The sequence below is a fragment of the Myotis daubentonii genome, chromosome X, assembly GCF_963259705.1.
Source record: "Myotis daubentonii chromosome X, mMyoDau2.1, whole genome shotgun sequence".
Taxonomy (NCBI): domain Eukaryota; kingdom Metazoa; phylum Chordata; class Mammalia; order Chiroptera; family Vespertilionidae; genus Myotis; species Myotis daubentonii.
The window spans coordinates 53,193,711-53,216,285 of NC_081861.1; the positions used below are offsets into that span (position 1 = coordinate 53,193,711).

Here is a 22,575-nt window from a genome sequence, read left to right on the forward strand (position 1 = left end):
AAAGGTGCTTCAAAAGTGCTAAGTATGTGGTTAAAGTGTTATAGGCATTTTAATATGAAAATCCAAACACAATATTCTGTACTTTTTTTTCTTTTTAAGCACTAAGGTCATATAGACTTGTAGTGCTTTTCTTAAATTATTAATCACTGGAATACTAATAGTCAATCAGGGTAAAGCATTTCTTGGAACATGAGGACCGCTTGTTTCGTTGAGTGCCTCCTTCCATGAAAAAATTAAAATCTGTAGAAATAAAAACTTGAACATTTCTGACAAAAATTGGTATGCTTTCCATGGAGAGTGATGATTGAGTCAGTATACTAGAACATAGGGGGAGTTTCAGTTTATTAACTTAATGAAAATAAATGATTAAAAATAAAATTTTCAAGTGAAAAGATAGATCAGAGTAATGAAAACATTAAAAACCATCTGGCAACTCTTTTCTATAAGAATATCATTTCAGCCTTCACTGTGAATCCATGTCCAATTATCTGAGCAATTTTATCATTGCAATTCATTCCACTTTGCAATATGTAAGAGAGTTAGAACATTTTTGTTACAATCTTTGTTAAGAGTAGTGAACAGTATTTCCCACAGGTTTTAAGGTCCCCTTGTAAATCAAAAACAAACAACAGTCCTAATCTCTTTCCATTCTCCCAGATTCTTCACAATTCATGGTGGGGGACAGTATAAATGAAACAATGTGTATGCAACAGTTTAATGCTGTTTTTAGAGAGTGTATTTTCAAAAACACATCACTCTTGTAATCATTCCACAGTTCCCAAGATTAATACATGTGACAAATAAAAAACCATTTCTCTCCTGCAAAATTTAATAGTTCATTAAAAATATTAATTATGCTCCCAATGTTCTGATAATCCAATTCTATATCCTCTGATATCTGTACTGAGGTGTCTGAATGACTGATTATCTCAGAATTGCTTATAACTCAGATATAGACTCATACATTTTGATAGTAATTTTCTTCTATAAATTGTACAATTTGGTAAAATGGTCTTAGTTTCTCTATTCTCATAAGCACTCATCTTTACCTAAGAAACACCTCTATATAAACATCTCCATACTTAAAAGTCAAAGGGGTCTTTGTTACCAGGGTAATTCCTCATCTCTGAATCTGTTCCAAATACAAGTTCCACTTCCTTTTATGCAAGAGGAATGTTTCTAAAATATTTAGTATACTTTTGTATCTGATATAACCCCACCTTTCCCAGCATGTATTATTCTATTTCAGCTAAGGAAGAAAAAAATGAGCTTGCCTTCTCAACTTAATTGATACATGCTCCTAACTTTTTCACCTATGTCTTATTTATTGCATATATTCAAGGTGTTATTAACATCCCTATTTTTCTTTATTTTTGGCCTCAACCAAGACTTTTCCCTTACTCAAATATCTTGGCTCCTTTGCATGCCTTATATGATTCTGCTGTGCTCCACCTAAGCTCTTCCTGAAGAGTGGAAGCTAAATCCACTAAATTTGCTGTCTCTTCAGATTGTACTTGTTTTTCCACACTATGGCAAAAAAGCATTTTAGAAGGAACAAATTGTTATGCATTTTTATGGGAGATGGGTTGCTCGTGGTAAACTGATTATAATAATGAAAAACTTTATTAAAATAAGTGAAAGCAAAGTGATATATTCTGCAATAGTATGAGGTTTCTGCCCAAAATTTTGTTTGACTTAGGCAGTCTGATTGCCAAGGTTTGCTGATATCTAAGGAGTAGGAAAAGGGGGAATACACAAAGTAGTTTTATTATAGTGGGAATATTGGCATTGACTGTGGTGTGGCCAAAGGTCAGCTCATAGAAATTTCCTATCCAAAATAAAGTCCATCTTGTTGCTGCGAGCTTCCCTGGGGTCACCCTGTACTGACCCCAAATTCTATTCAACTACCTAATTATATTCCACCACTTTATATGAGCATGTACCCAGAGGCCAATTTTAGTAGGCTGCAGCTAGTTCGTCCCCTTATTTGGCTCAAAATATTTTCTGTTCTCCTTTCATCTATAGACAAATGAAAAAGGATAAATGGACTGAATTGGGTGGCATAATTAATACTGTGTAGTTGAAATTATTTATTTTATAGAAATATTGTCTAGGCTTAAAAATCCTAACTATCACACTGTGTAATGGTTGTCAAGCATTCTTTGGCCATAAATATAAATGACAAACATTTTGAAATGTAGCTATTGCTACCATAGTTACTGAACAATTTTCCTATTTAGCATTCAGGTAGCTTAGAAAAAATGTAATTATGTTTGCTAGAAATGTATTAGAGGTTTTACTCTCATACATAATCAACCCTGCAACTTCCTGCAAATGTATCAGATGACATAGCCTTACTCCCACAGCAAGGTTGGAACAAGTTGTTCCAATACAGTTTCACAGCATATTGTGAACAAAACTAATTCAACTATAAGTATACAACCACCTGTTCAGACTCAAAATCATCCTCTTCTTCAGGATTAAGTAGTTTAGAGAGGGCTTGAAGAGCTGAAACTGAAGAAATAGTTTCAGTCTCCATGTTTTCAGATTCCATAGTTTCCGTTTCCATATTTTCTACATATTCAGGTTCCATATTGTCCAAGTCCATATTCTGAGGAAGAAAATAATCGGAAAGAAGTATTTTAGTTTTCTATTTTATTTAAGACACTAGAGGCCCAGTGCAGAAAATACGTGCAGAGGGTGGGGGTGATCCTCAACCCGGCTTGTACCCTATCGCTATCTGGGACCCCTCGGGTAGGGTCCCTAGGCCTGGCTGGCGATCAGGGCCTATCAGGGCTCTTCTTCCCCAGCTGCTGGCAGCTGGCCTCACCCCAGCTGCTGCCACTGCTTGCCATCTTTGCGGCACTGCCCTTTCCCTCCCCAGCCACCAGTCGCCTCCCTCTGTGAGTGACAGGCATGGGGTACAATCGCTTGGCTGGCCTGGGCCTCCCTCTGCAGGGCGATTACTGGCCAGCCCCACACATCTGTGACAGCGTCACTGGCCAGTGGCCTGGGCCTCCCTCTGTGGGTCGATCGACCACTGGGCTCCCAGATTGATCACCCAGCAGAGGGAGGCCCTGCCCGCCAACCACAGCACTGCCTCTCTCTGTGGCCACTGGCCAGGTGCTCTGGGCCTCCCTCTGTAGGGTGATCTACTGGGGGGGACCCCCAGATTGATCACCCTTCAGGGGGAAGCCCCGCCCACCCACTACACCGGCAGTTACCGGGTAGCCTGGGCCTTTCTCTTTGGGGTGATCCATCTGCAGGGCTCTGCAATGGATTGCCCAACAAAAGGAGGCCCGGTCCAACTGGCCGGGGCTCTGCTATCGATCACCACACAGAGGGTGGCTTGGCCTCCTTCTTTGGGGTGATTGCGGAGGTCCCCCACCCCCATCGATCACCCCGCTGGCCAGTGGCCTGGGCCTCCCTCTGCTGGGTGATCATGGGGTGATGGCTAAGCCACCCAACCAATTGCATCGCACCTGCCTTGGCTGTCCTGGAGCCAGTGTGTGTCATAGCATGGTCGTCCAGAAGGTTGTCTGGATGGTCGTTCTACTGTTTGGTCATTCAGTTGATTTGCATATTATGCTTTTATTATTATAGACTAGAGGCCTGGTGCACGAAATTCGTGCGGGGGGGGGGGGGGCTCAGCAGAGCCTGCACCCTCTCCAATATGGGACCCCTTGGGGGATGTCCGACTGCCAGGACATCCCTCTCACAATCCGGGACCGCTGGCTCCTAACTGCTCACCTGCCTGCCTGCCTGATTTCCCCTAACCACTTCTGTCTGCCAACCTGGTCACCCTCAACTGCCCCCCCACCGGCCTGATAGGCCCTAACTGCACCCCCCTTGCCAGCATGGTTGCCCCTTACTGCACCCCTAACAGCCTGGTCACCCCCAACAGCCCCCCATGCCAGCCTGGTTGCCCCCAACTTCCCCCCTGCCAGCCTGGTCATTCATCACTGCCCCCCTCTGCCGGCCTGGTCACCCTTAACTGCACCCCCTTGCCGACCTGGTCATCTGAAACTGCCCCCTTCTGCCGGCATGTCCCCAGAACAGCTGGGAACTGGAGGCAGCAGTCACAGGCATTTTCCTCAGCTGGTCTGGACCAACAGAGCTAACCCAAAAAGTGGATGGCTGTTGGAATAGCCACTGGACTGGTAGCATTGTGTGTCAAGCACACAAACAGTGAGAGAGAATGTCTGAACCATGGGGGCACGTTGTGAATGGGATCTGAGGTGCATGCCTAAGCTACAGAGTCAGAAGACACTCTCCCTACAGAGTCGCTCCCCATGGCAGCTGGCTTTCAGGCAAAGAAAGTAGATCACAGAGCCCTGCCACGAATTAGACTTCCAGGTCTCGCCTCCTATTGCCCTTGGATTGTTTCCAGGAGTGTATTTTCTGTAGGCCAAGAGCTGTTGCAATAGAAACACAGTTTCCCTCTGGGCTAGACCGTTGGAGGTGAGGGACTGCCATTACTATGAGGGAAAAACAAACTTCACCCCCAACCAGCAGAGGCAGTAGAGCCCTATGGAAGCCACAGAGGCTCAAAACTGTGAGGCCACAGAGGAAAAAAAATCTTGCAATTCAGTGCCATCTATTGGAACAGAGTAGAAAACCTCCTCAGAGATAAATGGGAAAACAAAGGAGAACAGCGAACACCATGGACAACCACAACAACAATGATGACCAGAAAGAAAATGAAAAACCCCGAGAAAACAAGCTGGAATACACAGAATCATATGAGTTGAATGACAGAGATTTCAAGATCGCAGTTCTGAAAATACTCAATGAGATGCAAGGCAATTTAGCTCACTCAGAAAACAAATCAATGAACAAAATGAATATTTCTCCAAAGAAGTTGAATTGTTAAAAAAAAAAAAAAAAAAAAAGAATGTAGCAGAAATCCTGGACATAAAGCAGGCAATTAAAAAAAAAATTAAGAGTGAATTGATGAGCATAGAAAACAGAACCAAGCAGTTAGAGAAAAGAACTAGTGATATTGAAGATAGGAATCAAGAAATGATGCAGGGGGAAGAAGAGAAAGACCTGAGAATAAAGAAATACGAAATAGCCCTATGAGACCTCTCTGATTCCATAAAATAATAATAACATCAGAATCATAGGTATAGCAGAGGAGAAAGAGAGAGAGTATGGAATGGAGAGTCTATTAAAACAAATAGTGGGTGAGAACTTCCCAAATCTATGGAAAGAACTAGACCCTCAAATACAAGAAGCAAACAGAACACTTAATTTCCTCAATCCAAAGAGGCCCTCTCCAAGGCACTTGGTAATGAATCTGTCAAAAACTAGTGACAAAGAAAAAATCCTCAAAGCATCCAAGGAAAAAAATAAAGTGACTTACAAAGGAAAACCCATCAGAATTTCACCTGACTTCTCATCAGAAACTCTACAAGCAAGAGGAGAGTGGGACCAAATATTTAAATGCCTGAAAGAGAGACATTACCAGCCACTCATATATCCAGTGAAATTATCCTTTAAATATGAAGGATAAATAAGAACATTCCCAGACATACAGAAACTGAGGGATTGTATCACTAGAAAGCCTCAATTGCAGGAAATACTAAAGGGAGTTATTCTACCTGAAACAAAGAACATAAGGTCATAAACACTACCAATAGGATTGACAAAAAGTTGCAGCATAAACAGGAATAACTTGTGACAATAAAAACATAAAAGGGGAAGGGGGACAGGTATGGACAGGCAAAGGAAGATGAAGGTCAGATGTACTCAAAAGGGAAAAAACTATGGTATATATGTAACTTCACTTTTTATAAAACTAATGACAACCACACACAGAAATTCCCCAAACAAGACATATAGCTTAAAAAAAGAGGAAACAAGGGAAAGGTGTATGGAATACCACCAAACAAGAACAACAGATAGAAGCATAAAGGAACCAATGGAGGCACAGTTACCAGAAAACAAAAGATAAAATGACTATAGGAAATCCTCATACATCAATAATTACCCTAAATGTAAATGCTCTAAATTCACCAGTAAAGAGGCACAGAGTAGGAGAGTGGATCAAAAAACAAAACCCAACCATATGCTGCCTAAAGAGACACATCTAAACAGCAGAGACAAAGGTAGATTCCAAGTAAAAGGGTGGAAAATTATTCTCCAAGCAAATGACATCCACAAAAAAGCAAGTGTAGCCATATTTACATCTGACAAAATAGATCTCAAGATAATAAAGATAAGAAGAGACAAAGATGTACACTTTATAATGATAAAGGGAACATTACATCGAGAAAACATAACACTTTTTGCCATAACCGGTTTGGCTCAGTGGATAGAGCATCGTCCTGTGGACTGAAAGGTCCCAGGTTCGATTCTGGTCAAGGGCATGTACCTTGGTTGCGGGCACATCCCCAGTGGGAGGTGTGCAGGAGGCAGCTGATCGATGTTTCTCTCTCATCGATGTTTCTAACTCTCTTCCTTCCTCTCTGTAAAAAATCAATAGAATATATTTTTTTAAAAAAAGAAAACATAACACTTTTTAATATATATGCGCCCAATCAGGGAGCACCGAAATATATTAAACAGCTACTCACAGAACTAAAGGGAGAAACAGGTCAAAACACAATTAAGTTGGATACCTTAATACTCCATTGCAGCTCTAGACAGATCAACCAAACAAAAAATCAATAAAGAAATATCAGCCTTAAATGAAACACTAAACCAAATGGATATAATCGACATTTACAGAACATTTCATCCCAGAACATCAGAGTATACATTCTTCTCCAGTGCACATGGAACATTCTCAAGGATAGACCATATGTTGGGTCACAGAACAAGCATCAACAAATTCAAAAAGACTGAAATTATTCCAAGTAAATTTTCTGACCACAATGCCATGAAATTAGAAATCAACTGCAAAAAGGAGGTAAAAAAAAAAAAAGAAAACAAAAAACTACAAACACGTGGAGATTAAACAACACACTACTAAAAAATTACTGGGTCAAAGAAGAAATAAAAGATGAGATCAAAAGATATATAGAGACAAATGAGAATAACACAACATATCAAAACCTCTAGGATGCAGTGAAAACTGTAATAAGAGGGAAGTTTATATCATTACAGGCCTATCTCAAGAAACAAGAGAAATTCAAAGTAAACAACCTAACATCACACCTAAAAAGATTAGAGAAGAAAGAATAAAAGCAACCCCAAGTCAGCAGAAGAAAGGAAATAACAAAAATCAGAGCAGAATTAAATAAAATAAAGAACAAAAAGACTGTAGAAAAAATTAATAAAACAAAGAGGTGCTTCTTTGAAAAGATTAATAAAATTGACAAACTGCTGGCTAGATTCACTAAGGAAAAAGGCAAAAAGATCCATATAAACAAATTCAGAAATAAGAGAGGAGAAATCACCATAGACATCACAGATATACAAAGGATCATACTAGAATATTATGAAAGCCTTTATACCATCAAATTCAATAATCTAGAAGAAATGGATAAGTTCCTAGAAATATATAACCTTCCTAGACTAAATCATGAAGAACTAGAAAATCTAATAGATCAGCAGTGAGGAAATTGAAACAACCATCAAAAACCTCCCAAAGAACAAAAGTCCAGGACCAGATGGCTTCACCAGTGAATTCTACCAAACGTTCAAGAAAGAATTAAAGCCTATTCTTTGCAAACTCTTCCAAAAAAATTGAAGAAGAGGCAATACTTCCTAAAACATTCTACGAGGCAAATATAACCCTAATATCAAAACCTGGCAAAGGTAACACAAAAAAAGAAAACTACAAACCAATATCCCTGATAAATACAGACGCAAAAATCCTAACCAAAATACTAGCTAATCGAGTACAACAGTACATCCAAAAAATAATACATCACGATCAAGTGGGATTCATTCCAGGGGCACAAGGATGGTTCAACATTCACAAATCAATCAAGAAATACACTGCATTAACAAAAGAAAGGATACCAATCATATGATCTTATCAATAGATTCAGAAAAAGCATTTGATAAGATACAACATCCATTTATGATTAAAACACTCAATAAAATAGGAATAGAAGGAAAGTACCTCAGCTTAATAAAGGCCATATATGATGAACTCTCATCCAATATCATACTCAATGGTGAAAAACTAAAAGCTTTTCCCCTAAGATCAGGAACAAGACAAGGATGTCCACTCTCACCATTCAACATAGTAGTGGAAGTACTAGCCAGAGCAATAAAGCAAGAGAAAAAAATAAAAGGCATCCAAATAGGGAAGAAAGGAGTCAAACTGTCACTTTTTGTGGATGACATGATGCTGTATATAGAAAACCCTAAAGACTCTACAAAAAAAAAAAAAAACTACTGGAAACAATAAACAAATAGTCAAGTTGCAGGACACAAAATCAATGTACAAAAATCCATTTCCTTCCTCTATACCAACAACAAAACTTCAGAAAAAGAAATGGAGAAAACAATTCCTTTTGCAATCACAACCAAAAGAATAAAATACCTAGGACTAAACTTAACAAAGAATTTGAAAGACCTATATAATGAAAATTACAAAACTTTATTAAATGAGATTGAAAAAGACACAGCAAAATGGAAAAACATCCCATATTCATGGATTGGAAGACTCAACATAGTTAAAAATGGCCATTTTACCCAAAGCAATATACAGATTTAATGCAATCCCCATCAAAATCCCAATGTCATTTTTTAAAGAAATAGAATGAGAAATCATCAGATTTGTATGGAACCATAAAAGACCCAGAATAGCCAAAGCAATTCTGAAAAAAGAAAGAACAAGGCTGGAGGTATCACACTACCTGACTTCAAAATATACTACAGAGCTACAATAATCAAAACAGCATGGTATTGGCAGAGAAACAGATACACAGATCAATGGAACAGAATAGAGAGCCCAGCTATAAAACCACACATATATGGACAGATAATTTTCCACAAAGGAGCCAGAAATGCACATTGGAGCAAAGGTAGTCTCTTCAATAAATGGTTCTGGGAAAACTGGTAAGCCACATGCAAACGAATGAAACTGGATTGCAATTTGTCCCCATGTACAAAAATTAACTCAAAAAGGATAAAAGACTTAGACATAAGACCCGAAACTCTAAGTCACAAAGAAAAAAATATAGGTACCAAACTTATAGACCTGAGTGGTAGAGAACATTTTATGAACTTGACCCCAAAGGCTAGGGAGGTAAAGGCAAAAATAAATGAATGGGACTATATCAAACTGAAGAGCTTCTGCACAGCAAAAGAAATGGACAACAAAACAAACAGGCAGCCAACCAGATGGGAGATGATATTTACAAACAGTAGCTATGACAAAGGTTTAATTTCCAAAATATATAAGGAACTCATAAAACTCAACACCAAACAAATAAACAATCCAATGAAAAAATGGGCAGAGGATCTGAAAATACACCTCTCCCAAGAAGACATACAAGTAGCCAATAGATATATGAAAAGATGTTCAACCTCACTGGCAATCAGGGAAATGCAAATTAAAACTGCAATGAGATGCCACCTTACACCAGTTAGAGTGGCCATTATCAATAAGACAAGCAACAACAAGTGTTGGAGAGGTTGTGGGAAAAAGGGAACCCTTATTCACTGTCGGTGGGAATGTAGACTGGTACAACCACTATGGAAAGCAGTCTGGTGATCCCTCAAAAAATTAAAAATAGAGCTACCATACGACCCAACAACCCCACTCCTGGGTATATACCCGAAAAACTTGAAATCATTTATACACAAAGATATATGCACCCCTATGTTCATTGCAGCATTATTCACAGTGGCCAAGAATTGAAAACAGCCAAAGTGCCCTACAATAGAGGACTGGATAAAGAAGATGCGGTATATATACACAATGGAGTACTATGCGGCCATAAGAAAGGATGGAATAGCCTCATTTACAACAACATGGATGGAACTTGAGAACATTATGCAAAGTGAAATAAGTCAAACAGATAAAGCTAAGAACTACATGATTTAACTCATATGTGGAATATAAAACTGAAACTTATATACCCAAACAGCAGTGTGGTGGTTGCCAGAGGGAAGGGGGTGAGGGAAGAAAGGGGTCCTAATATGAGGTTACAGGAGATATGTCTTTGGGTGGTGGGCACGTGGTCCTATATACAGATTTTGTAAATTAGTAATTCACACATGTAATCTATATGTTCATGTATACTAATGTCACTCCAATAAAATTTTTTTAAAAAGAATTACTTGCAGAGTTGGTTAAAAAAGCAGAATTTTTTAGTCCTACCTCGACAAAATGAAGTCAGTGTCATATAGAATGTATGTCATTATTTAGAAACATAGTTGTGTAAGCTACCTTTTTATCTGTCTCATGTATGCTGTCTAGGCTGTATATTCCACTTAGGGAACTGAAAATAATGTTTTCCACAGGGTCTGACCTAAAGAACTTATTTCTAACTTTTAACTCAGATAGTCCTGTACTTTCTGATTTAATTTTTAACTAACTGTATATGATACCTAGCATTATATTGCCATTTGAGAACTCATATGGGTTGGGTTCAGTGACTTTAGTAAAAGTTCACACAAAATAGTTTTTCTGATTATAATAATGATACTGTCTGTTGTGGAAATTTTAGGAAATAATACATTAAAGTATAAATAAGTAAATCACAAATACCTATAATCCTACCAACCAGACATCAGTCTCTTAAATAATCTCTATAGTTATGTTTGGAGTAGGATGTCAGGATCTTTAAAAATCTTGGAAATTTCAGACTTTAATGACTAACCTGAATAAAGACTGTAGAATTAGTCCTATTGTTAGTGATTTAGGCATAAATATAATAGGAATCTTCTTTATACTTCTGCTGATATTTTTAAACATTGTTTTATTAAAATTAATTCACAGGAAACATTACTTTAGTGCTTTTATAAATGACCAACTAAAATATTTGCATTGTGCCTATAACAGGAATACAAAAGGATTCACAAATGTGTACCTGTCAAAATCAATTTGCATGCAGATGGTGTTTTCAAACCTTATGTCTTATTATTTTTAACATTAATGTAATTTAATTTTTTAAATAGAAAACTGATTTTAATGATTATAGGAGATGTCAAGGATATGAAACAAATGTTAAATTGCCCTGTACATCCAGTATAGAGACAGTATATTAGAGTGGTTAAGAGTAAGGGCTCTGCAGTCATGCTGCCTAGACTTTTTATCTCTATCATTTATTTTCTAACTCTGTGGCATATCATTTAAACGCTCAATACCTCATTCTCCTTATCTTTAAAATGAGAGTAATAATAATACTACCTCATTAGGTTGTTACAAGGCTTAAGTAGCTTAATACATGTAAAAGAGCTTGGAACAGTGCCTGGCACATATTAAGCACTCAACATATGTTAGCTATTATTGGTCCTTTAAAAACTTAATTTTTCTAGGCATGAATATCACTTCTAATAACAATGTTGAATAAGTTATTAATAAAACTTATTCCACTGGAAACTCATTAATTTGGAAAAGGTGGAATAAAAGGTGATAAAACTATCTTCTCTCACCGTATGGCCTGGTAGTGTGCTATAGAAATGAATAATTGACACAAATTAAACAAAGAGGCTCCTGTTTATATTTTAAAAGTCCTAGTTGATTATGTGTTCATTAAATATTTACTTAACATTAAAAGCAAAAAGTTTGAAACATTTTCTAACTTTGACAATGAAAGGGGAAAATGGAACCAATATCAGATGCAATAATATAATTAGTATTTTGAGTTGAGATTGTACAGTGAGACTTTAAAAAAACAAACACAGCAGAAATTGTTTCATTATTTCAGTATTACTTACCTTATAAAATTGTTGTGATGCCATTTTATGCAACATATGTGAGTTTGCTAAATTATGAAAAGTTATGTAAAAATATCATTACTGTGTGGCACATGGTGCCAGCACCCACAGCTACTTGATGATGAGGCTTGTGAGAGCTCAATAGTGGGCTCATGAGAGGGGAATAAACTGAAACCAGTAGGGCTAACCTGGAAGAAGGGTATTCAGAATTCCCAAATGTAGTGTCTGAGATAGCAATCAGAACTGCTATTCCTGCATCCCCATCTGTTAGGCAGGAACATGGCCAGGGAGAGTTATGAGATGTGAGCAGTGTTTCACAGCAGGATGACTGAATAGTCGAGGTGACAGGGAGACTCACTTAGGGTGTATTAGGACCCTGGCCCATAGGTGGGGGTATGGGAGGCAGGGTCTAGTTCTTGAGGACTGTGGGGGAGTTTGCAGCTAGATGAAGGTTTAGAATAGGATAGGGCTCAAAGTCACAGCTGGAAAAGAGAAAACGAACTAGGCACTGCATCAGAGGCTTTCTCATGTCACCGGGACAGTCATAGTACAGGTTATTTAAAAAAGCCTGTGCTTCAGTGGACACACTGGATCCTGGATTTAGGGAAAGCAGATTAATTCTAAATCCCACGCTGAAAGGAGCTCTGGCCTCTCATTTGTGAGAGGCAGGGCAGCATGGGCAGTGGGAAGTTATACCTGTAGGCTAAATGTCTTCAATAACTGGAGCTGGCATTTAGTCAAAAGTCAATGAATGCTGAATGAAGCATGATTTAATTCATACAAATGTTATATTAAAAAGAAGTCACCATGGAAGGTTATATACATTGATGTAAATTATGCTATCAATGCTCAAAATATTTTGGAATTGTCTTTAGATGTACCACCAAGAAAATGGGTATCATTATGGTTTCACTCAGTCTGATTACAAATCAGATTTGTCTCTAAGTAATTTCTAGATACATCTATATATCACATCTACTTTCAAAATATGAAGATTTTCTTCTATGAGGATATTCAAAAGAATGTGCTACAGGTCCCAAGGCAATTCTAAAAGAGTAGTTTCCAAAGTAATTTGAGCAATAACAAGAGAATTGGAATAAGTGGATAGCCTTCCAAAGTGACTGCTTCGAAGGTGATGCCACTCCTTGGAATGTATGTTTGAGTGTATTTGTTAAACAAATCATTCACAATAATTTATAGTAACACACTATATATCTAAAGCATATTATAAATTGGACTTCTTCAAATCCAAGTTATGCTGGCATAAAGTAGCATAGATTCATACTAAGCTAAATTGGAGTAAAAGTATAATTGGCACTTTAGCAAAAATAATTGTATTAAATCAACTGTAATAATAATCTGTAAACACAAAATAATAAATCATGACAATTTTGTTGATATTGTATTTTGAGAAACAAAAGAATCACCAATATTTTATCAATAACTAAATACTTCAAAACATTAAAAGAGAAAATAATGTGAATTTTTGAAAAAATATTCTAAATTAAATGGAAATAAAGACTACATGCCAAACCTACATCCAACATCATACTCAATGGGCAAAAACTAGAACCATTTCCCCTAATAACTGGAACAAGACAGGCATGCCCACTCTCACTGCTCCTGTTCAACATAATACTAGAAGTGCTAGCCATAGCCATCAGACAAGAAATAAAAGACATCCAAATTGGAAAAGAAGTAAAACTGTCACTATTCACAGATGACATGATATTATACATTGTAAACCTAAACACTCCATCAAAAAACCAAAAGATTTAATAAATAAATTCGACAATGTAGCAAGACACAAAATTAACACCCAGAAATCTATGGCTTTTTCATACACCAATAATGAACTTACAGGAAGAGAAACAACAAAAACACTCCCATTTTTCATTGCACAGAAAAACTTAAGATACTTAGGAATAAACTAAGGAGGTAAAAGACATGTACTCGGAAAACTACAGAACATTGAAAAAAGAGATAGAGGAAGATAAAAAAAATGGAAGAATATACTGTGTTCATGGATTTGGTAGAATCAACATCATTAAAATATCCATACTACCCAAAGAATCTATAGATTTAATGCAATCCCCATTAAAATAACAATGGCATACTTCACAGACCTAGGAAAAAACTCTCCAAAAATTCATATGGAACAAAAAAAGACCCCAAATAGCTGCAGCAATCTTGAGAAAGAAGAACAAAGTAGGAGGGATCATAATAATAGATATCAAGCTATATTACAAAGCCACTGTTCTCAAAACTGCCTGGTACTGGCACAAGAACAGACATATAAAGCAATGGAACAGAACAGAGATCCCAGAAATCAACCCAAGCAATTATGCTCAATATTTGACAAAGGAGGCAAGAGCATACAATGGAATCAAGACAGTCTCTTCAATAAATGGTGTAGGGAAAATTGGACAGATACATGCAAAAAAAAATGAAACTGGACCACCAACTTACACCACACACAAAAATAAACTCAAAGTGCGTAAAGGACTTAAATGTAAAGCAGGAAACCATAAAAATCTTAGGAGAATCCATAGGCAGCAAAATATCAGACATATGTCGGAGTAATATCTTTACTGATACAGCTCCTAGGGCAATGGGGACTAAGGAGAAAATAAACAAATGGGACTATATAAAAATAAAAAGCTTCTGCACAGCAAAAGAGACCATCAACAAAACAACAAGAAAGAGAACACATTTGCCAATGTTATATCCAACAAGGGTTTAATCTCCAAAATTTATAGGGAACTCATACATCTTAACAAAAGGAAAATAAACAATCCAATCAAAAAATGGGCAAAGGACCTAGACACTTTTCAAAAGTGGACATACAGAAGACCATATGAAAACATGCTCAAAGTCACTAATCATCTGAGATGCAAATCAAAAACGACAATGAGATACTATCTCACACCTGTCAGAATGGCTACCATCAACAAATCAACGAACTGACAAGTGCTGGCGAGGATTTGGAGAAAAAGGAACCTTCGTGCACTGTTGGTGGGAATGCAGACCAGTGCAGCCACTGTGGATAACAGTATGAAGTTTCCTCAAAAAATTAAAAATGGAACTCCCATTTGACCCAGTAATCCCACTTCTAGGAATATATCCCAAGAAACTAGAAACACCAATCAGAAAGGATATATGCACCCCTACATTCATAGCAGCACAATTTACCATAGCTAAGATTTGGAAACAGCCTAAGTGCCCATCAACAGATGAGTGGATTAAAAAACAGTGGTATATCTACACAATGGAATACTATGCTGCTGTAAAAAGGAAGGAACTCCTACCATTTTCAACAGCATGGATTGGACTTGGGGAACATTATGCTAAGTGAAATAAGTCAGTCGGAGAAAGATAAATATCACATGATCGCACTAATTTGTGGAATATAATGAACAATACAAACAGATCCAGAGACAGAGAAGCATCCAACAGACCTTCAAACTTCAGAGGGAAGGCAGAGGATGGTGGGGGTGGGGACTAAGAGATCAACCAAAGGACTTGTATGCATGCATGTAAGTATAACCAATGGACACAGACACTAGAGAAGTGAGGGTATGTGCTGGGGGGTGGGGTGGCCAATGGGGAAAAAAGGATACATATGTAATACTATATGTAATACTTTAAACAATAAAGAATTAAAAAATAAAGATTGTACCAGCTTTTGTAGAAGTCTAACAAATTATGAATAATTTACTAACATTTATTAAAAAGATGTTAAAGTTCATTTGACGCAAACAGATAACATTGGAAAAACCTAAGGCAAGATGCCTTTTTATTAACTATGCAGTGTTATTTGTAGGGCTATCTGTTATTTGTAAATTTGATACACATTAAGTTCATCTTGAGCCTGGAAATCAAAGTCCTTCAGGATATAACCCCAACCTAATTTTTTGCCCTTCCCTCCTATAATTCTCTTACATGCAATCTGTATTCTGTTAAAAACTGAACTGCTTATTAAATATACCCTATAATCTTTTGCTCTTGTACCTTGAAATACATCCTTCCTTTTTCCTATACTCAGGTACTATAATGTAGGGATAAAAATGCATTCTAGAGCCACAATGCTTATGTTTGGGAATCTGGCATTGCCACTGAAATAGTCCAAGAAATAATTTAAGAAAAACTTAAATAGAAGTTTCATTGAAAACAAAATATACTGCTAAATCTTTTATTTAAGATTTGGTTATTGATAAAATAAATTTTCTAGGCCCTTTGTTTTTATTTCTCTCACTCTCCTTCGCTAGGCCAATTCCATGGCAGCATATTCCAGACAAAATCTTTGATTTTCCCACATCAACCTAACCCCTTATGGCCTTCATAGATAGAGGTGGGATTGGGGGGGGGGGCTCTCTTTGTACTAGTCACAATGAACTGAAGAGAAAACCAGGTCATTACCAAAACCTAGGACTAAACAAGATGAACCAGGATAGCTCCAGACCCATGGAATTAAAGCAATATCAATAACGTGCTTGTGAGGGCTGGGGTCTTGCTTTCTATTTTATTTGCCTCCGTTCACATTGTCAATAGGGGTTGCTTTTTGACTTGAAGTAATTGAAGAGAAGTCTAGATAAAATTAGTGAAAACTGTGATTTTTAGACTATTCGGAAAATAATAGTATTTTATTAATTTAACTATATATAGTAAATAAAATCAGAATAATAAAGAATCACCAAATAGTATTCTTTGGGAACTTGTTTAATAGGTAAACCCATACCCCTTCATAAAATATTACTTATAGCTGAATGATTTCAAAGTAGTCAAAATCCATTTATTCTCCTAAGTAAATTTTGCAACTTTATTTCCATAATGCCTTATTTAGCAATACCTGTGTTAAAATTCTTCTGAAAATGCAAAAGTAAACATAATCTCTGCCTATGTCTGAATTAAATTATAATATATGGGCTAATTGTTTCCCCCTTTTTAAAATCTTGACAACTATACACATCAATGATTCCATGCTCATTAAAAATAATTCATTTTGACTTTATTTTTACAAAACCAAGAACGATTTCTTTTTTTAGGTGTCTAACTTTCATTGCCATCCAATGATGTACCAAGTCATAAAGAACTATGGGAACTCAACAGAGTTTTATTACAAATTTAAAATATATTTAATGAAAGATGATTTTTGAAATTAACTGGAATTTTTCATAAACCTAAAAGTAAACAAATATTTCCTCTATTTACTCTTTATCTTAGCCAAACTTAACACAGTTGTCAGTAATGTTTTCCTGTTTTTCTGTCTCATTCTCATACTCAATCTAAAAAAGAATTGAGACAGAAAATTTACCTTCGGTACTTCGAAAATTTTCCCTCAAGAGGCCTGTTTTCTTCATTTGTTTAGGGAAAAGTCTCTGTCCTGAATCCTTTCCACAACAGAAAACTCGTAGGAGAAATGCCCCTTACCTCTGGTCAAATTCGGTTCTGTCCCCTCACTCAAATTTTATTTTTTATAAGGTTTCTCACCTGATGACAGCGACGTACTTTCCCAATTACCCCTTGTTGAGTAGCAGGTTTGGCAGGTACAAGTTGTCTTTGTATGCTACGCTCCAGTCCACTAAGTGTGGACTGACTGTTTCTCACTCTTCAAAGGATCTTATCTGACCAAGGTCCGTTGGAAGCCTCAGGCCCACGGCGTTCACGTTCTGGCGCACAGGACATTGTCCAAGTAACAAGGGTGCCGACACGGGCCAATTTTTTCGGTCTGAACAGCGTTATACCCCCTAAAAAATATATCCCAACCAAAGCGTGCTGGTCCAGGATAAATCATGTTTATCCGTGTAAAACAAGGCACAGCGGCTACTTTCACTTAGAACACCCAAATCTACCCACAAGGAAAGGTAGTTTTCACTCTCAAATTCGTGTTAACAATCAATAGAGTGTGAGAGTGGAGTGAAAGCCGTTAGGCAACCTACACTTGTTCATATTGGCTTTCTGACATTCGATCAGCATCCATCCTCTGTATGATAAAACTCTAACACACACCCTGATAAACTGAGTTTTGTTAAAGCGTCTTGCTTAGAGTGTCTTGCGCAGGGGAATTTAGGGTCTGTTCTATCTGCGATTTGTGGGGGGTTTTATTATTATTTCTCAGCGTTGTAAGTATCTAGAGTCCTCCCTACTTTCTCTGAGAGCTACGGAATCTGAGGACCCCTTATTTCCCCCACGTAAGGTATGGGTTCCTCACCTGGGTCAGTTTTCGGGTCGCTGGCTAGGCTCCGAAAATAGCCCAGAGCTCTGTGTACCTCTGTTGCCTAGGTAACAACTTTGTCCCACCCCCCTTTCCACCCCTCACCTCCGGGTTCCCGCTTGACTTTCCTGACCAATCATAGAAGAATCGTCTTTGAAACAATACCAAAATCAACCAATCCGAGCGCGCGCCAGTCAGGGTCAACGGCTGCCCTTTTCACTTAACTACGTCCAGGAGTTTTAGCCCCTGTCCTGTCAGCTTTACGCAGCGGGAGTTCGTCCACTTTGCAGTCCGGCTCTTTCCGGCCCAAGTAGGTCCCAGCCCGCCTCTCTGTCCGTTACCTAGTTGCTATGGGGCCCTGATAGGGATCGGCAGCCGCGCTAGCCACCAACTTTGTTTGCGGGGTTTTCGTTTGTCCTGGTCATCCTCCCGCAGGCTCGCTCTTCCTTAAGCTTTTCCCTTACATAAGTTACAGATCCGACAACTCCGGAGCAGTAGGAGCGGAAGTGTGGGCTCAATGGTGCGGGGGTTGGAGGTTTTGCTGCCGCCTATACGCGCTTCCCACGCCCCCTCTCTGCCCAACCGCAGAGTTGAGTTCCGCCCAGGCTCAGCGTTCTTGTGTGTAGAGAGGGATCGCGCTTCCCACCCCGACCCCCGCTGTTGTGGGCAAGTTTTCTGGGTCTGCAGCCGAAGTGGGAGCACCCCGTCGGCCGCCATGTGGGACCTGTTAGGCACCAGCTGGAGCTCCCAGTGGCTCCCACTCCAGGGGACATAGCGGGACCTGGTGCCCAGCTTTCCCAGCCTTACAGTTGAGATAACGCACGTGCCTCGCGGCTTGACAATTTGAGTTTTCATTTCAATTAGAGGTACAGGCTGTGACCCTAGATTCCCACAGATTCCGTGGTTTGGTTTTAAACAAAGAGAAAAAAGAGATGGCTCAGTAAATGTTTGCATTATTCGGAACTGATTAGCTGTGTTCCTTGGTGGGACCGTGCATCCATTTGAGTTTTGCAAACAAGGATAGAAAGGTTTTAACAGATGGCTACTTTTGGTTATCCAGGGTTTGGAATTAGATAATGAATTAAGTAAACTGCTCTCCTTTCTGCTATTGCTTTTCTAACTTACACTCTATCTGGCGAGGGGGATAGTGAAGTTTAAGTAATTTGCCTATTCTACTTGTTATTACCACGGTAAACAACAGCAGCAGCAAACAACAAACGGAGGTAGAATATTTGTTATTTGCCAAAGTTAAGTTATTGGATTTTCCATAATAACCCTTCCAGTGGTTTTCAACCTGTGGGTGGCGAACAATGAAAATACATCCTGCATATCAGATATTTACATTACGATTCATAACAGTAGCAAAATTACAGTTATGAAGTAGCAACAAAAATAATTTTATGGTGGGGGGTCACCACAACATGAGGAACTGTATTAAAGGGTTGTGGCATTAGGAAGGTTGAGAACCACTGCAAGCTTTCCTCCTTTGTTTGTTGTCCCTTATTCCTATAGATGATCAGAATTTAAGTTTCTTCAGTTTCATTTTGCATGATACTTATGGAACTTAAATTATGTATGTTATGCTGTTTCCTTTTTCTTTTTTGGTTTCTATTCTACCCCAATTTGCATTAGTCTAAGTCCACAATGCCTAGCTTGTGCTTTTTAGACCTTTTGGCTGTGACTCACAGTTAAGAAATAAATTTTATATTATGACCCAGTACATAATACAGATATATAACTGATAACTGTTTTTGCAGAATAAGTACGTAACTACATGCAATGTACTCTAATGCTTTCCACTAATAAATTGTCATTCACAGTTTGAAAAGACACTGACCTTAGACCATTGGTTTTCAAACTTGTGTATGTTTTATCAATCACTTAGTATATATGTTACAAATGCAGATTTCCTTGGCTAACTCCAGGAACTGGTTCAGTGGGTCTGTGGTGTTTCATATATCATATATAAAGTACTTGGTACAGTGTCAGGTGCACAAGTATTAAATACATAGTAGTTTTCTTCTTAAGGAACACAGGCTTTTTATCTTTAGGGATATAATCACCTCTTCAAGGATTGGCCTGCCCCTGGCAAGGTAGAGACCAATGTTAAGCATTGTATTCTCCAGGGTTCAGGAGATAGGAAGGTAGGGGATGAGTCCTGGATCTGAGAAATCTTCAAGCATTTTACCTCCTTGGAGAATTTCATAAATACAGAAATTACAGCTTAAGGAACACAAAGATTAGAGAGGTTCAGTAAGATAGATCTCACTTGATTGAGTCTAATATTCTTGTCCATTCTGACTAGCAGGTCAGATCTAGGGGCAGAAGTTTAAACAGAAAGAGGGCTTTCCTGTTTTGCCTATCCCAGAAGCAGAGGCTAAAGATTTTCTGGCTTTTGATGGCTAGGTTGGCTTTAGAGTAATGAAACTTGAGAGATTTAAAAGGTAAAATACACCTAAAAGTTTCCATGGGGTATAGTTATGAAAAAGGAATATAGTTCAGCTAATTATTTTATAAAATACTAGAGGCTCAGTGTATGAAATTCATGCACTGGGGGCGGGGAGGGCTCCCTCAGCCCGGCCTTCACCCTCTCACAGTCCAGGAGCCCTCATGGGATGTCAAACTGACAGCTTAGGCCTGGCACAGGCCAGGCTGAGGGGACCCCCACCCCCAGTGCACAAAAGTTGTACACTGGACCTCTAGTAACTGATATTTCTGTTCTCTGATTTTATCTATATGTACCCATATTTTTATATAATCTTCCTTTTTGTTTATACAGTTTTATTCCTTTGATTTGATACTCTCCTGGGAATTTTTCTATGTTGATAGTCTTCATATTTTTTATTATTAATAGCAGCCTAACATTTCATAGAGTGGGATGACCATAATTTACTCAGCCTAACTAAACCAACAATAGAAGATTTATTTCCAGTTACTCCATGCTATCATTAACACTGTGAAGTCTTGGCTATTTAAAATCATTTATAGCCAAAACCGGTTTGCCTCAGTGGATAGAGCGTCGGCCTGCGGACTGAGGGGTCCCAGGTTCGATTCCGGTCAAGGGCATGTACCTGGGTTGCGGGCACATCCCCAGTGGGAGATGTGCAGGAGGCGGCTGATCAATGTTTCTCTCTCATCGATGTTTCTAACTCTCTATCTCTCTCCCTTCCTCTCTGTAAAAAATCAATAAAATATATATTTTTAAAAATAAAATCATTTATATAACTTTTGCCTTCCATGAAACTGAGGAGGAATCCTAGCAGGAAGTCCAAGGATGTTAACATGAGCTGTGAGTTTTTGCCACCCTTGAATATATGAATTTGCCCATATAGGTCTGTATATGTTGGAGCAACAGTGATCAACCACATTATTCATCATACATATGAGACTTAGGTTGAATGTATGTTTTTAACTAATAAGTATAAACATTTTCAAAATGATTTCTTTTAAAAATATGAGGCATAGCAGATTCAAGTACCACACTAACACATTCATCACATTTTTTGTGTGTGCTGATAACATTGAAGATCTACTCTCTTAGCAACTTTCAAGTATATAATACAGTATTGTTAACTATAATCACCTGCTGTACATTAGATCCCCAGAATGTATTTAGCGAATTGTGTTACTTGAATACTAGAGGCCCAATGCACAAAACTCGTGCAAGGGGCTTGGCCCTCACAACCACGGCGGCTTGCCTCGGCCCTCGCAGCCCCTGCTTCATCTGAAAGGTGTTCAGCTGTCTGGTCTAATTAGCATATTATGCCTTTATTATTATAGATTATATAATTATATTATTATAAAATTAGCTATTTATTATCTATTATTTATAAATAATAGTTTATTGTTTAATAAAGGTTTATTATGTGTCAGATATCATGGCAAATTTATCTCATTTAATTCTCACCTCAAAGAGATGTTTGTGCAATTTGATCAACATTTTTTCACTCCCCCAGCCCCTGGCAGCCACCATTCTACTCTTTGTTTCTGTGATTTAGGTATTTTAGGTTCCACATGAAAGCAAGAATATAGCCCTAGAGAGTTTGGCTCAGTGGATAGAACATCAGCCTGCAGACCAAAGGGTCCCAGGTTCGATTCTGTTCAAGGGCACGTACCTTGGTTGCGGGCCCTGGTTGGGTTCCTGCAGGAAGCGACCAATAGATGTGTTTCTCTCACATTGATATTTCTCTCTGTCTTTCCTTCTCTCTTCCACTCTCTCAAAATCAATGGGAAAATATACTCGGGTGAGGATTAAAAAATAAATAAATGAAAATAAAGGGATCTTGTTAACAAAAATAATAAAGCAAGAACATAGTTCTCTTTCTCTGACTTCTTTCACCCATAATGCCCTCACAGTACATTCACATAATTTCTTCAAAGTCCGTTCATGTTGTTGCAAATGACAAGATTTCCTGTATTTTGATGCCTGAATAATATCCTCACTATATAAGCCACATTTTGACACTTAGGTTGTTTCCATGTCCTGACAATTGTGAATAATGCTGCAATGAATA

At 38.1% G+C, this 22,575-nt stretch overlaps 1 protein-coding gene across 2 annotated transcripts in view; it reads right to left on the reverse strand.

Annotated features, from left to right (window-relative positions):
- Positions 1–18,544, reverse strand: part of DNAAF6 (dynein axonemal assembly factor 6) — a 68,912-nt gene extending 50,368 nt beyond the window's left edge. The window contains exons 1-2 of one of the 2 annotated variants that reach the window (XM_059679944.1): positions 18,403–18,544; positions 2,447–2,611 (exon numbers count right to left, since the gene is read on the reverse strand). In XM_059679944.1, coding sequence (XP_059535927.1) covers positions 2,447–2,608 — 162 coding nt within the window. In that variant the 5' untranslated portion in view covers positions 2,609–2,611; positions 18,403–18,544. Of the gene's footprint in view, positions 1–2,446; positions 2,612–18,058; positions 18,135–18,402 lie in introns of those variants that run through there. The other variant, XM_059679945.1, reaches the window with a different exon arrangement.
- Positions 18,545–22,575: the final 4,031 nt, after the last annotated feature.